We start from the raw sequence: 15,422 nt of genomic DNA on the forward strand, positions 1-15,422 counted from the left end.
ACACTAGTGTGTTTAGGGAAGCTAATCGAACGCACCCATTGGCTCTGATGCCCGTCCGTCGCGCGCGGTAAGAAACAAAGGCCGTGTCCGAAACGGGCTGCCAGAGCTACGGCTAGGTCTATTGTCTGCGCATCTCCACGCATTTCCATTGGAGCGAGACCTAGACCTAGCTCTAGACAAGAGATTCAGATGTAGCCAAAGACACGGGTACGAATGGCTTGCCAGAACTGTTTGGGCTGGGCTAGGCGTTAGCCTTTTTTTGCACGGCTGCCATGCGCAAGTCGCTTCAATAACTTCAGACAAGCTCCTCCTCCGCTCAGGGGCGGATCCAGGAGTTTCCCAAAGGGGGCGCCGTGAACGACAGCGGCAATGGTAAAATGCCCCGCACGAGCGCATTTTTTATTCTTTAGGCACGCTCTGTGGTGCAACTTGAGGCAGTACGTCTCGTTTTTCTTCTCTTTCCCTCTTCTTCTTTTTTTTTTTTTAGTTTTTTTTTTGGGGGGGGGGAAGGGGCGTGCACCTCCCTGCCGCCTTCATTGGCTCACTCATCATGAACATCCATGGTGTGAAATTTAAGAAAACGCACAAATAGTTTTAATGTTTCATGTGTCATAGAATTATTGTTCGTCCCAAATGCACTGCATTGGAGAAATCACTTCATCCATTAAATGGAAATTCAAGTTCCATTGCTCGATAGGCTGTGAGATGGTTCCGCCCCTTTTAGGGTGAAGGACAAAACAAAGAAATTAAATGACTCCAGCAAAGGCGACAAATACGGTACCCCCCGCCGGCGAAAAAAATCGAATCCCCCAGCAAAAAATCGTGAATCCACCCCGTGCAAGGTTTAAGTCAGGCAGTGCAGCGATTTGTTTAGGATTTTAAACAGGACTTGTTACCCTCAGAATAAATGAAAACAACACAAAGACAATTTTTTTTCATGCTTGCATCTTTCTATTTTAATAGCCTACTCAGTATACATATATTTCAGGATTTAAATGTAAGAGTGCATTGGAACAATAGAGTTCTGAATTTTTTTTTCTTGAATGATGATACCAAGGGCAAACGAAGAACCAAATTATCTGGAGCCAAAATTGTTTTCAAAGAGGCTGGACTTGGGGAATTTCTTCCTATTGAGGACTTTGCTAGGGGTGAGGCTAAAATTGGGGGCTTTTACACCATTTAGAAGGAAACAGACATGGCGCTTATATAAGTTGCCTGTCACTCATTGTATTTCAAAGACAAGAGGGAAACGTTCGCACGATGAACAAACGCCATGCCTGTTTATGGGCCTCAAGCTAGACCCAGGTAGGGTGCACGAATGACCAGGAAATGCACGCGTCGCGGTCGCATCGCTACCAACAAATTGAACACTCCCGACCAACGCGGCTCTTTTTAACAATGAGGGGTTGCTTCTGCTCGCGGCAGATTGCAATCCGGATGAAAGCAGTAATTTAAAGAAGAACACTGAAGTTAAGAATTTTTAAACGCTGGAGTAGTGTAACAGGAGACAAGTCGCGACTGTTTTCCCTCAAAGGACGTCTCCATTTGTCTTCGAGAAAAGCATGCAATAAGAGATTTTATATAATGCATAATCACAAGACGTTGTCGCCGTGTAGTTGGTCGACCCTCTGGTCCAGTTTAGGTGCGTAATATGCATTTTCTAACCCTCCTTAACTTCGAGAAAATAAAAATCGATGCTCTTTGCCAAAGTGTATGCGCCCACGACTTTTTTCGTCAATTAATGTACTGGATAAATTTGACAAGAGTGTAAAGTGCCAAGCAGCACTTATGGGTTGGTGAAATTCTTGAGCGAAATTCATGCTCCCGAAGTACTGACGCCCTCAGTCTGTTTTGATCAGCCTGCAGCGGTCAGTGTAGGCGGGGCTCTGGGACAGCTTGGGCCGTTGGAGTGGGCGTGGCATGCATGCTGTATGTATTACAATAGCTACATTATGCCCTCATTATGCCCTTGCCCCTGGTAGCTTAATATTTAGATATTATTTCCCCACACTGCGCTAGCACAGATTGTTCTTAATATGAGCGGCCGGTCGAAAGACTATGGTGATGTAGGATTCTCAAGACGTGCTGCCCGGTTTTGCTTGCCTGTGTACAACATGAACACCGATGAGCAGTTCGTACAAAGTTTGATTCCATAACTTTGAATCAGAGAGAATGTGCGTGTACCAAGAAACGAGCCATTAGACCGTAGGCCTATGGGCATAACACCCGTCATTAAAAAAAAAAAAAAAAAAAAAAACCACACCACCGTCACACCGACACCATGAACTGAAGCTGAGCTTGCAAGCGGGTGTCAGTTCGTGAAACCGTAGTACCAACAATTACTGAGCACCGCGGTATCAACAACTTCGGTTTCACGAACTAAGCAAACTAATAAATTATTGTTAACGCTCGGCACGGGAATTGCACAGCGTTGAACACATTCGACTCGGCAGATTGATTTCGGCACGGCCAGCCCTTTAGCTCGACAGAGTATGCTGCACTGTCGTCTTTCCAAATGGCAGCGGCACGGCACCGCTGTATTTAAGTTCGGCGTTTAGTGCAATGCAGCGCCATTGACATGAGTACCGAAGTGAATACGTCACGCGCACAATTAGTGTGTAAAAGGCTTTAGTGCGAGAACCAGCGCGTGAACCAACACGCGCGCGTACTCCATTAGTATGCACTGCACTTTCTGGTTCGCAGTGACGTCACACTTCGGTACTCTAATCATTTGCAGTGTGGGCCTCTAGCTGGGCCAATAGAGAGTGCTATTTTCTAAGCAACAGAGGCTCGTTTGGTCGGACTTGATATTAACTGAAAATCTTTTTAAATGGTAGAATAGTGCGCATCCAAGAGTTTGCAACACGTTGACCAACCACAGTGCGTAAAATCTGTCGACCATTTCCAAACGCGCATTAGGTCGACAGATTTCGCGCATTGTGATGGGGGTCAACGCGTTGCAAACTCTTGGAGGCGCACTATTGTGAATCGCTCGTATTGCGATCGGTATCAGTTCGTGAAAACGAAAATGCACGGATTGCACGCTTGAAGCGCCCCATACTAGGTGCCAGTTCGCGAAAATGAAAATAACTCGGTTCTCTAAAATGCGCGCAAATGAGCGCACCGTCACGCACGAATGAGTGTCAATTCGTGATGTCGGTGACGCACGGTTACAGATTGTATGTAAACCAAAAGATAGCCAAGTTTTATAAAGTTAACAATTTGACAACTTATCGTCAAAATCCTGTAATGAAATGGACTTTAGCAATGGGGAATAGATTCAAATGAGTTGCATTCAATGACAACTGTCATTTTCTGGGGATCAGGGATAAGGAATCCTTCATTTTTTTGAAAGCGGGCACTCAGTTTTAGTTAATTCATGAATATGCATGGTATGGTAACAAAATATGCAAGACTCGTCTGCACAGTGTCTTTCTGCTCAGAGTATCAGCGGGCAGAGACAGGACTGAAAGTGTCCATAAAAAAGGAGAAATGTGTTGGAACTACGAGTCTAACCGCGCTCAAACTTAAACGCATTTCTGGACAGAAAAGAATAAAATAAAATCAAAAGTGTAAAATGCCATGTATTCTTTCCTTTTCAGATTCAACGCTCTAGCTTAAATGTTAAACAGCTGTTGGTACGCAGTGTATTTGTAGTAGGATAGAGTGGCCTTTGGGGAGTTTATTGGTTGAGCTAATAAGTAGTAATAATGGTCTTGATTATGAGAATAAATATGGTGCTTGACGGGTTCGTTCATTAAAAACCAGCTGAGGGGAACGGATGCCGATAATGTCCCTCGCCTGCAGCTAGCTCAGGCTCTTAGTTGCTTCCATTCCTCTGAGCAAATACTATTCATAAATACCTTTTGAGCCAGATAGTCAAAGTTTAAATATTACAAAGTCCCGTCATTTTCTTCACACTTTTACTTCTTATTAACCCCTCTTGCCATGTAATGATAATGTGCTCGTCGGCGCCAGGAACCCTTGAATAAGAAATATAACTGGCAAAAATGTTGGAATTGGGTAATTATTTTTTCGTTCTTTGCCTCTTACATATTTCTTCTACGAAAAAATGATTTCCTAGCGTATTTATTTATGAATACTGAAATGTATACAACATAGAGAAATGTTATGCCAGGGACTGACCTCTCGCTTCCGAAAATCTTACACACATGCTCGTTTTTGTGATTCGGTGTACTTGTATATAAGCAGGAGAAAATGTTTTTAAAAATGTGGTTATTTTTGAGTAAAAACTAAAACTGAAAGAGGAGACCCAGAAATACAGGAATAATCAGCATATAAAACAAAAGTCACAAAGTCTAATCCACGTATAATCTTTGTTGACAACTGCACGGGCCTAGGTCAGCCAAACCAAATCTAAAACTCATTGGCTGACGGTGGGCATGCAGTCTTCGCAATGGTACACATTCTCGTTATCGGGGAAGCACGTGATGTGAAAACAAACGCGCTCGAATACAAAGACCTGTGTAGGATAATGCCGAATGTAAAAGTCACAAATAAAATAATTTTTACGAATAGGCCTCTTTGGGCAAATTTTTCCCCTTTTTTACTTTAAGAATACAATTAAATTTCAACGTGAGTGTTTCCTAGGGTGGATTCTATTAGAAATAATTCTTTCAAATATTGCAGAACATGATTTGGTGACCAAATGCAAAGTCAGCATGGGCGGCCGCGCAAAGGTCCCTGATGCTCGCCCCGTGACCATATACTGAAGCAAGGCGGATAAATTGAGAGGGCTGGAGTAAATACAAAGATTTTAAATCCCCCCCGTCAGAGGGCGAGTTGGCATGGGGGCGAGTCAGTAAGGGACGAGTCGCTAAGGGGCGAGTCGGCCAAGGGGCGAGTTGACCTACAATCAATCATCACTCCCACCCCACTCAGCTCTTACTCAGGTTGGCGTTACTGCGTTATGTGACACTCAAGTGACTCTTCGTCTTTACTCGGCGGGGTCCGGTCCAAGTAAACGACCGCGCCGACACGGTTACTTGGGAAAGTATCCACAATGCAGTGCAAAACATGACGGCCTAGTCGAGCAGTGGGAGGGAAAGTTGATTCTGCTGCATAACTAGTGCAGAAAGATCACTGGACGAAGACAAGGCAATTTGCTCAAGTCAATCGATTTATGAGAAATCAAACGAAGGGCAGATAAATATTTGTAAATGCCCTCTACATTCGGTATTTCAAATTCAAACTAAAATCTAAATCTGCTTGATGTTTTGACCCAGTTGGGCACCTTGAATAACCCCAGATCACTCTTTTACTCTTACGGGTTGCGCATGCGCAACTTTCCCTGATTGGACTATAAATCAAACTAAGGTGTTTGTGAATGGTTGATAAATCAACGTTGATTCAATGAAAACAATAAGGATTGGGAAGACTGTAAAGTAACCTAACTAGGCCAGATTAATAGCATCGATTATGGAGACACCGAATTAGTTTCAAGCAGTTCCTCTTCAGCCTTTTATTATCAGTTTGGTGCCTACTTAAACAGAGGATGTTGGATCGTCCTCGGCGGTTGCAGTTGTGGATTAAGATGGGGAGATGGTTGTGGGCTCAGGGGGTGCAATGGTTGTGGGTTCGGGGGCCACAATGGTTGTGGGTTGGGGGGGCGCAAGAGTTGTGGGTTCGGGGGCCGCAAGAGTTGTGGGTTCCGGAGCCACAATGGTTGTGGGTTCTGGAGCCACAATGGTTGTGGGTTCGGGGGCCGCAAGAGTTGTGGGTTCGGGAGCCACAATGGTTGTGGGTTCGGGGGCCGCAAGAGTTGTGGGTTCGGGGGCCGCCAGAGTTGTGGGTTCTGGAGCCACAATGGTTGTGGGTTCGGGGGCCGCAAGAGTTGTGGGTTCGGGGGCCGCAAGAGTTGTGGGTTCGGGGGCCGCAAGAGTTGTGGGTTCGGGGGCCGCAAGAGTTGTGGGTTCTGGGGCCGCAAGAGTTGTGGGTTCGGGAGCCACAATGGTTGTGGGTTCGGGAGCCACAATGGTTGTGGGTTCGGGGGCCGCAAGAGTTGTGGGTTCGGGGGCCGCAAGAGTTGTGGGTTCGGGGGCCGCAAGAGTTGTGGGTTCGGGAGCCACAATGGTTGTGGGTTCGGGAGCCACAATGGTTGTGGGTTCGGGGGCCGCAAAAGTTGTGGGTTCGGGAGCCACGATGGTTGTGGGTTCGGGAGGCACAATGGTTGTGGGTTCGGGGGCCGCAAGAGTTGTGGGTTCGGGAGGCACAATGGTTGTGGGTTCGGGGGCCGCAAGAGTTGTGGGTTCGGGAGGCACAATGGTTGTGGGTTCGGGGGCCACGACGGTTGTGGGTTCAGGGGCCAAAACGGTTGTGGGTTCAGGGCCCACGACGGTTGTGGGTTCAGGGCCCACGACGGTTGTGGGTTCAGGGCCCACGATGGTTGTGGGTTCAGGAGCCACAATGGTTGTGGGTTCAGGGACTACAATGGTTGTGGTTTCAGGGGCCACAATGGTTGTGGTTTCAGGGGTCACAATGACTGTGGTTGCAGGGACCCCAATGGTGGTGGTATCAGCGACGGAAAGAGTTGTGGTTGGAGGGGCCGCAATGGCTGTTGTTTCAGGGACCGCAATTGTTGTGGTTTCAGGGACTGCAATTGTGGTTGTAGTTGGGGCAATGGTGGAAGATAAGTCACCACCACTGCTGTCGCTACTGTCACTGCTGCTGTCATCGTCGCTGTCGCTGCTATCGTCGCTGTCACTGTAGCTTCCACTTGCTACCAGTTGAATAATAAAAAAATATTTATCAGTGCATAAACATTCAACATTTCGCCAAAACTCTTCGTATATGCATTTTATACACTAACTTGTGTCTTGTGGGGAGATTTTGAATGAGAAATAAAGTTTGTGCATTTTCACAACGAGCATATCTTTTCCTTTCCACCGTGACCTCAAGACGCTCGCGCGTCACAGGTTTCATTGTTTCTCTCACCAACCTGAGCAATACATCCAGTGCTCGTCCGAACCGTCAGGACAGTCGTCGACTCCATTGCAAAGTTTCCACTTAGGAAGGCACTTTGACTCGTCGTGACATCGGATTTTGTTCCTCTTGCATTTCCCTGAGGAAAAAGCGGGTAATTTTTGTTGACGAGCGCCGTGGTATAATACATGTAGTGTTTGCCGGGGGGGGGCAACAGCGGTTGAGGCTTCAGGGATGCGGGTGTTGTGAAGTCAGCGGCCACCGGGTGGTTTCTAGTTATAGGCCTTTGTTTGTGTGTGGGTCCTTATGAAATAAGGCATGAGTGTTCTGGGGTGACGGTGATGATGTAGGCTGAGCAGGGGCGGTGGTGGTTTTGGGTCGGGGTGGTTGTGGTTGTGAGTGCAGGTCGCATTGTTTTTGCAGTGTTCTTTTACAGACAACACGCAAGGGGAAACCCGACTTGCTAAAGAGTCTATATTTGTTGGTACAGAAGATTTTTTTTCAAAGGGAAGTAAAATCCGACATTCCAACAGAGGAAGATTCCATCAGGCATCAAGACTAGGCCTGGTCTCCAAACTGAGAATTAAACCATATTCCCATAAGAAAGTAAGTACATTGTGTAACCCAGACAGTAGTGCAATAATCTATTATTATTATTTTAAAATATATTTGAATTTACAAATAAGATCATATTTGTGTGCAGGCAGTGCGTGCGGGTCAGTGGAATCGAAGGGCTCAATCACTGGACGTATTCTGGACTGCATGCCATACACCGTGCTTCGACATAATGCATTTGAATGAAGAGAATATTAGGCCTACAGAGTTAAGTGGTAACACGTTGAAATTGATCAGATTTTGTTTTTCAGAATGAGCATAATATACCCTTGAAAATAACGGGAATAATCATTCTTGTCCACCTTGGAAAATCTGCGCGTCACAGGTTTCATTGTTTCTCTCACCAACCTGAGCAATACATCAAGTGCTCGTCCGAACCGTCAGGACAGTCGTCGACTCCATTGCAAAGTTTCCACTTAGGAATGCACTTTGACTTATCGTGACATCGGATTTTGTTCCTCCTGCATCTTAGTTTCCCTGAGGAAAAAAGCGGGTAATTTTTGTTGACGAGCGCCGTGGTATAATAGTGTTTGCGGGGGGGGGTTGAAGTTTTAGGGACGCGGGTGTTGTGAAGTCAGCGGCCACCGGGTGATTTCTAGTTAGAGGCCTTTCTATGTGTGTGGGTCCTTATGAAGTAGGGCATGAGTGTTCACTTCAGGGGCGGCGGACATGATGTAGCAAGAGGGGCGGCGGTGGTTTTGGGGCGGGGTGGTTGTGGTTGTGAGTGCAGGTCGCATTTTTTGTTGTTTCTTACACACCACGCTCATGGAAACCTGACGACTAAAACTTTAAGTAAAAGCTATAATTGTGGCTCCAGAAGATTTTTTTCAAAGGAAGTAAAATCTGACATTCCAACAGAGGAAGTTTCCATCAGGCATTAAGACTATATGGACTCCCATCAAACTGAGAAGAAACCATTTCCCATAGGAAAGTACATGGTGTAACCAAGACAATGTTCTCTTTTCATTATGATGATTATAATTTACATTTTTTTTTTAAATTTACAAATAAGATCGTATTTGTGTGCAGGCAGTGCGTGCGGGGCAGTCGAATCGAAGGGTTCAATTACTGGACGTATTCTGGACTGCATGCCACACACCGTGCTTCGACATAATGCATTTGAATGAAGAGAATATTAGGCCTATTGGGTTAAGTGGTAGCACGTTGAAGCCGATCAGATTTTGTTTTTTAGAATGAACATAATGTACCCTCGAAAATAAAGGGGATTAATAATTCTTTTCCACCTTGGAAAATCCGCGCGTCACAAGTTTCATTGTTTCTCTCACCAACCTAAGCAATACGTCCAGTGCTCGTCCGAACCGTCAGGACAGTCGTCGACTCCATTGCAAAGTTTCCACTTAGGAATGCACTTTGACTTATCGTGACATCGGATTTTGTTCCACCTGCATCTTAGTTTCCCTGAGGAAGAAAAACGGGGAAATTTTGTTGACGAGAGCTGTGGTATAGTAGTGTTTGCCGGAGGGGAACATTGGTTGAGGTTTTAGGGACGCGGGTGTTGTGAAGTCAGCGGCCACCGGGTGCCGGATTTCTAGTTAGAGGCCTTCAAGTTTGTATGTGTATGGGTCCTTATGAAGTAGGGCATGAGTGTTCACTTCAGGGGCGGCGGACATGATGTAGCAAGAGGGGCTGTGGTGGTTTTGGGGCGGGGTGGTTGTGGTTGTGAGTGCAGGTCGCAATTTTTTGCAGTGTTCTTTCTCAGACAACATGTCATGCTAGGGGAAACCCGACTTGCTAAAGAGTCTATAATTGTGGCTCCAGAAGATTTTTTTCCAATGAGAAGTAAAATCCGACATTCCAACAGAGGAAGTTTCCATCAGGCATCAAGACTAGGCCTGGTCTCCAAGCTGAGAATTAACCATTAACCAAGGGTTCAATCACTGGACGTATTCTGGACTGCATGCTACACACCGTGCTTCGACATAATGCATTTTAATGAAGAGAATATTAGGCCTACAAAGTAAAGTGGTAACACGTTGAAACTGATCAGATTTCGTTTTTTTAGAAAGAACATAATATACCCTTGAAAATAACGGGAATAACAATATTTTTTTTCCAACTTGGAAAATCCACGCGTCACAAGTTTCATTGTTTACTAACCTAAGCAATTGATGTACCACTCGTCTGAACCGTCGTTACAGTCCTGGACGCCATCGCAAAGTTTCCACTTTCGGATGCATCGTGACCTATCACATCGGAATTTTGTCCACTTACAACCCACTATGACGAAGAGAATGGAAGGATTTTTCTTGACAACTCAGTTTAAGATAACCAGGCATGCATAGGTTACAAATGCATAGGTTGGCTCTAAGAATACCCAACAATATAGTTTAGTAGGATAGAAGGGCCAGGGGCTATACTAAGAAACGGCGATCTCGCGCGCATGGGAAAAAATATGATTATAAAGTCACTTAAAATTCCACTTAAATTAGAAACTAATATCAAACAAGATTTATTGGGATTTTCTGAAGAAAAACTGAACAAAGCCAAAAAACCTGAGAGAAAATGATCATCAAAGTCGCACCCCGTACATTTGCAATGCGCGAAGGCCATTTGTGCGCATGCCTGCATAATTACGAATTTATTAGTGTTCTATTACTTGGGAACCATGGGCGTTCAAGGACGGTCAGAAAGGGGGCCCCGGGCAAAACTCTCTCCGGAGGATGGGGATGGACATAGCGATCATCAGTGACAAACCATCCTATGACAAAAGTGACAATCGATCAGAGGAGAGCAAGCACACCCAAGCGCCCTCCCTCCATGACGCCCTTGGTCAAAGCAAGATGCCGGATGCTGAGCGAGTATTGAAACAAAGTATAGATTTGTAAGAATACAGGAAGATAGAACCACGATGAAAGAAGGGTTGCGGGTTCGGGAACATGTTGGTGCTGTTTACACGCTTTTTGAAGGAAAGGAAAAAGATGCACGCATCACACGTAAAAAAAACTCAAAGTTTTGCTTGGGGGTCATGTCCCCCTCTCCCCCCCCCTTGTCTCCATATTTCCCTATGGTTCAATGGAAATGAAAGACGACTTGAAAATTAAAGAACAGCCCCCACGGTGGAAGAAAATAAGAAATCTGGCCATAGTATGTTTACTTGGATCCCATTATAGATATCTATGCCACATAAACCCGGATTCAGCAATGTTTTTGGGTTTTAAAAAAATCACTTTTGAGACTCGTACCTGCCGAGCGCCAAGGCTAGCTTTCGTGAAAGGAGTATGACGTCATCGGTTTATTTACATCTCATGAATACGGCTTTTCCAGGACTTTGGCGACGTAGCTCCGTGGAAACGGTTCTCAGGCTAGTGCATGTGCGCACTGAGTGGGCGCAGCACGTCAATGCACATAATTACACGTAGGCCTCGTATACTATAGTAACACATCTGCAGTTACAGTCATACGCTATCCCAAGCCTTATCGCTTTGAACCAATCGTGCCCCCGGAGCGCCGACGGGATCCCGATCGGGCTGACGATAGGGCCATCGCAGGTGAACAGTGCGGTGAAGAGAACCCAGATCATTTGATAAACTTATGGCCTTGTAAATTCAGAGTAAAAGACGGATGTTTTCAATGTTTTTTATGCTGTTAGAATTGGTCCATATTTTTATTGCAATATTATTATTTATTTAGAAGTCAGAGTGCCACTTTACACATACTTATTACTGAAATACCACGTGAGTATATTAAACTGTGTTCCCCATTTTTTTCACCACCGTTGGGGTAGCTCTTTAAAGAAAATAAACACTGAACAATGTTCATCCAGATAAAGATTTCTGGGGAGCTCTCATGAGATGACATGAGTTGAGGGTGTGACCGCTCTTCTCTTATGGTCTTCCCTCTGGCCTGGAGTGGCAAAAACTATCAAAGTACAAGCGCACCTACCGTAACCGTCGGCAGAGTGGACGATTACACCAACGGCCACCAGGCACAGCAAAAGTAGACCTGACGCTTTCATTGGCACAATGGTTCGCCTGCAAAGAGACAGTGACAGCAAGGTCAGAACCACTTCAGGCGGGGACAGGCTTAAAGTTGGTTGGAATTAATTTTTTTAATGTAACCATGCGTGATCTTTTTTGAGGCGGAGGACAAAATATGAATGCTTTTACTCTCTCTTTTGTGAGAGTGGTATACGGGTCACAAAAACGTGATGCGCTGACAGGCATTAGAAACTTTATTCACGCAGTATAGATGGAGTAGGCCTGTACGACTCACCTGGTCTCGGAGTACCAACAGACAATCTGCGGATCCTGGTTCGCGCCGCCTCTTATTGCGTTGATACGTACTGGCCTTCTTGCCATTTCGACTGATATATAAGCATCTGTGCCCAGACACAGGTGTACTGTGTGTTGTCTTTTCTCATCGCATCCGCAAAAGAGGTAGGGGTTACTTTGTTGTTTCTCAACATATGAACACGTGCAAGTTTAATTAAATCCACAGTTGCGACGTTTTTTTTCAATAATTTCATTTTTAATTAGTGTTATATGGTTTAGTAACAATAACAGAAAACTAAAAACCCAGATACGTCCGATGTGCGGACATCAATAACAGGCATGGAGGAAATTGCACACAGAGTACTTATTATTAAGCTGGGAAATCATGCGTGCACATTTTGAAAAAAAAAGGTTGCAGCAGCGAGTATGCGAGACTTATGTGCCCTTTTGGTTTGCTTCTCCACGCATTAACGACCCGACCTATAGCGAATTTCAGGCACTGGGCCTACTCTAAGAATTTGAAGGAAAAAGTGCTTTCACTGTGAAAGGGATGCTGTTGCTTCTCAAGCACTGATTACCCTCGATATGCTTTCTAATACCATTTCGGAGAGAACTCATGGGATCTCAAACCAGAGATGCAGACAAGAGTCACTTGGACTCGAGTCGGACTTGAGTGGTATCAGTTTTTGACTCGGGTCTTAATGAACTTGCACTTGCAAAAATGAGTTGTGACTTTACTTTACCTGTGATCAAATGACTCTTGACCTGACCTGTAACTGGACCAAATGACTCGTAACTTGCCTTAGACTTTCAAAAATTAACTTGTGACTTGACTTGGACTTGCTACCACGTCCGTCTCGAACCTTTCTGGTTTCCAATCATGAGGGATCCTCCCTGAACAAAACATGACTCCCATGTACCCAGTAAAAGAATCCTCACCTCAAGAAGGGAGTACCAACTAGGGGAGGGGATATATCGGGGGACCTAGATCGAGTCCCGGTGTAGATACAAGTACAGAAGTGGAACGATTACCACCCACGGACCTCCATGTCAAAACTCTGGATAGCTTTATTTCACATGGTTTGTGTCCCTTGTTTGTGTAAGACGCATAGGGCTATAACTACTAGAACGTTAATTCTCATTCTACGTGTGGAGAAAATTTGACGCTGTCCTAGCACAGACATTTTGAATCCATGTGCGTGCTTGTATAACATTCAAAATCAGATAGAACGAATATCGAATAATGTTTTCTGAAATATAATGCAACACACAAGTACAACACACGCAAACGTCAGCGCGTCTTTTAAATAAGGTGCACACGTACAGGGCAAAAGCACATGTTTATTGACATCCATAGCTGATTATTTTAAACGAATGTTTCCTTGTAACAGTCGATCAAGGTCGTCCGATTTCGTAAGCGTATCTTTCGATGACCGTCTTTCGATGAATAAGTTCAGCTACATCGTGCAGTTGTTCCCTTAATTCAGTCAGTGTTAAGTGAGTTGACGGCTCTGGAGCTCTGGCGCAGAGCGAAATGAAACTTTCATTTACTGATTCTGCGTCCAGATTGCGTATCGGCTTTGTTAACGTATCGTTTTAGTATAATACAGATGCAGATAGGTCAATGCATTACAAAAGCCCCTCACGAGCCCCTGGTCGAGTAGAATACGAAAATAACGCTGATTGGCTATCCAGGATGAATATACATAACCTTAAAGTCAGTCGCATGCGTATTTCAAAAGCAGGGTGCTCACGCCCAAGTATTCTCTTGCACGCCACGCCACGCATAAATCTGCATCGTTCGTAAACACGCTGAATAACGTCCTAATTTAAATATCCCAAATAGGAAGTTTAAATTATACAATACCAGGGGTCAGATCGCGCAAAGCATGGTGGGAACCAACATGGCATGGCAAGATTGTTCCCATTGGGAACGAGATCGGTACTAGTCTTGAAAATTTTTAACTGGTTATTGTGCCCTTTGGAGGTTGACCTGAATTGAAACAGTTCAACCTTGGAAGGTTTCTTTCCTAGTTGTATAAAGCAACTCAAAATAATACTGCGTCTGTGAAAACTAAAATGAAGTGCTGTACCGGTATTGAAACTTGAATTAAAACAGTCACACTATTGTTTCACCGCTCCATTGTTTTGAGCGAATGGAGCGATAGAAACGATACCTCTCCATTCTTTTGGACGTACCATCCATTCATACTGAATAATGGAATGGTACATTTCCGGGGAAATATACACAAATAATAATATATTGTAAATTATAATGTAAATTTTCAATTTCAAATTTTTTCTTCCCCTAACTCCCTTGCGTGTATTTAAAATTGTATTGAAATCGAAGCATGGGGGACTATTCGAGTTTAAGATGCATAAACACTCAATAGGCCTAGTCTTTACGCAAATGCTGCATGCACAAATACAAGGCAATATATCGAAAATAAATGAAATTCCGGCATTTTGCTGAGCTTGCAATGTGGGTTAAAAAGCAGAACCATCTGTTGCTCCTTGCAGGCAGTAAATAATGCCATTTGAAGCGAGGTATGGGACGGAGAGCACACCCCCCCGCCTTAGTGTTGGTCATTTTTTGATCGGAATCTCAGGAATTCTTTACAGACTTCTAGGGGGATGTGTGAGGTAACAATAGCCTACAGTGTGTATAGGGGTTGGACAGGTAAGGGGGTACCCCTCTGTCCCATATCTTGCCTGGTGTAAGTAATGCTGTCAGTATAACACTGTACAGTCCACTGGGTCTCAATGCTGAAGTAACAACGGATACCTAGGCCGTTTACTGACATTCTTTGATTACAGAACTCCATCTTGAAATTAACTTGCGGGCCGTGCTAGTATAATTTTCAAGACAAGTCCCGCACAGGAATAAAGTCATGAAGTGGAGCTCCCGCAAAGTTTTTGCAGTTTTCCTCTCGATATCACGAATAAATATTTTAATTTAGCGTGGTTTAGGTCATCCTTGAAACGTTTGATGACTTTCAGTGTCGAAACAGTCCACCTTCATCTTTTTACGGTGTTATCCACGGTTCTGTAATTAGAATGTAAAAAATCTAAAACTCAATTTTTAGGATTACTAATGAACTTTGAGATCGGGCTCAGTTCAGATATGAAATATTACAAATACAGTGATGATGTGCAGCTCAGATCATAGAAAAACTTTTCAGTAGGCTACATTGGACAAAGAAATAGTGAAGTTTATTATGCTACTTCATTTGCATGGACTACTGTACACGTGCCGATAATGTGAACATCAGCGTTGCATTTGGTAAAAAAAGTGAAATGATTGCTTTTGTATTTGCGAGAAAAAAGAAAGGAGTCCGACATGCATCCTCGAGTTATTACTCCACATGTTTTCTTTTAGCGTGACGTATCGGTCTTGCTTCTGGGGTAAGGTCAAGCGGCCCACAGGGTTTCAGCTTGAAAGATCAGCTGGTTCTACATGTATTCTAATTCCACTTATGATAACACGCCTTCAATATATTATCCATGGTATCAGTGGGTAATAATCGTCGGTGTCTCCATAGCAAAAACAAAATCACTGTCGCTGTCTCAAGTTATGGCCACATCCCTACAGTACTGTACTTTCGCTTATTGGTTGAGGGGATGACCTTGGGT

General features: G+C 44.4%; 1 protein-coding gene across 2 annotated transcripts; it reads right to left on the bottom strand.

Moving 5' to 3' along the window:
- Positions 1–928: 928 nt before the first annotated feature.
- LOC147798241 (uncharacterized) lies at positions 929–11,948 on the bottom strand. 2 transcript variants are annotated; one of them, XM_087141605.1, is made up of 7 exons: positions 11,791–11,948; positions 11,461–11,549; positions 9,676–9,795; positions 8,848–8,976; positions 7,906–8,034; positions 6,959–7,081; positions 929–6,739 (listed from the first exon to the last, which is right to left on the bottom strand). In XM_087141605.1, exons 1-7 carry the CDS (start codon positions 11,874–11,876, stop codon positions 5,550–5,552), a joined length of 1,866 nt encoding a protein of 621 aa, XP_086997731.1. In that variant the 5' UTR covers positions 11,877–11,948; the 3' UTR covers positions 929–5,549. The 2 variants fall into 2 exon arrangements, with proteins under 2 accessions (XP_086997731.1, XP_086997732.1); XM_087141606.1 differs by lacking the exon at positions 8,848–8,976.
- Positions 11,949–15,422: the final 3,474 nt, after the last annotated feature.

The sequence above is a fragment of the Acanthaster planci genome, linkage group LG09 (genome assembly GCF_054643075.1).
Source record: "Acanthaster planci isolate LZ-2023a linkage group LG09, COTS_SCS, whole genome shotgun sequence".
In the NCBI taxonomy this organism is placed as follows: Eukaryota; Metazoa; Echinodermata; class Asteroidea; order Valvatida; family Acanthasteridae; genus Acanthaster; species Acanthaster planci.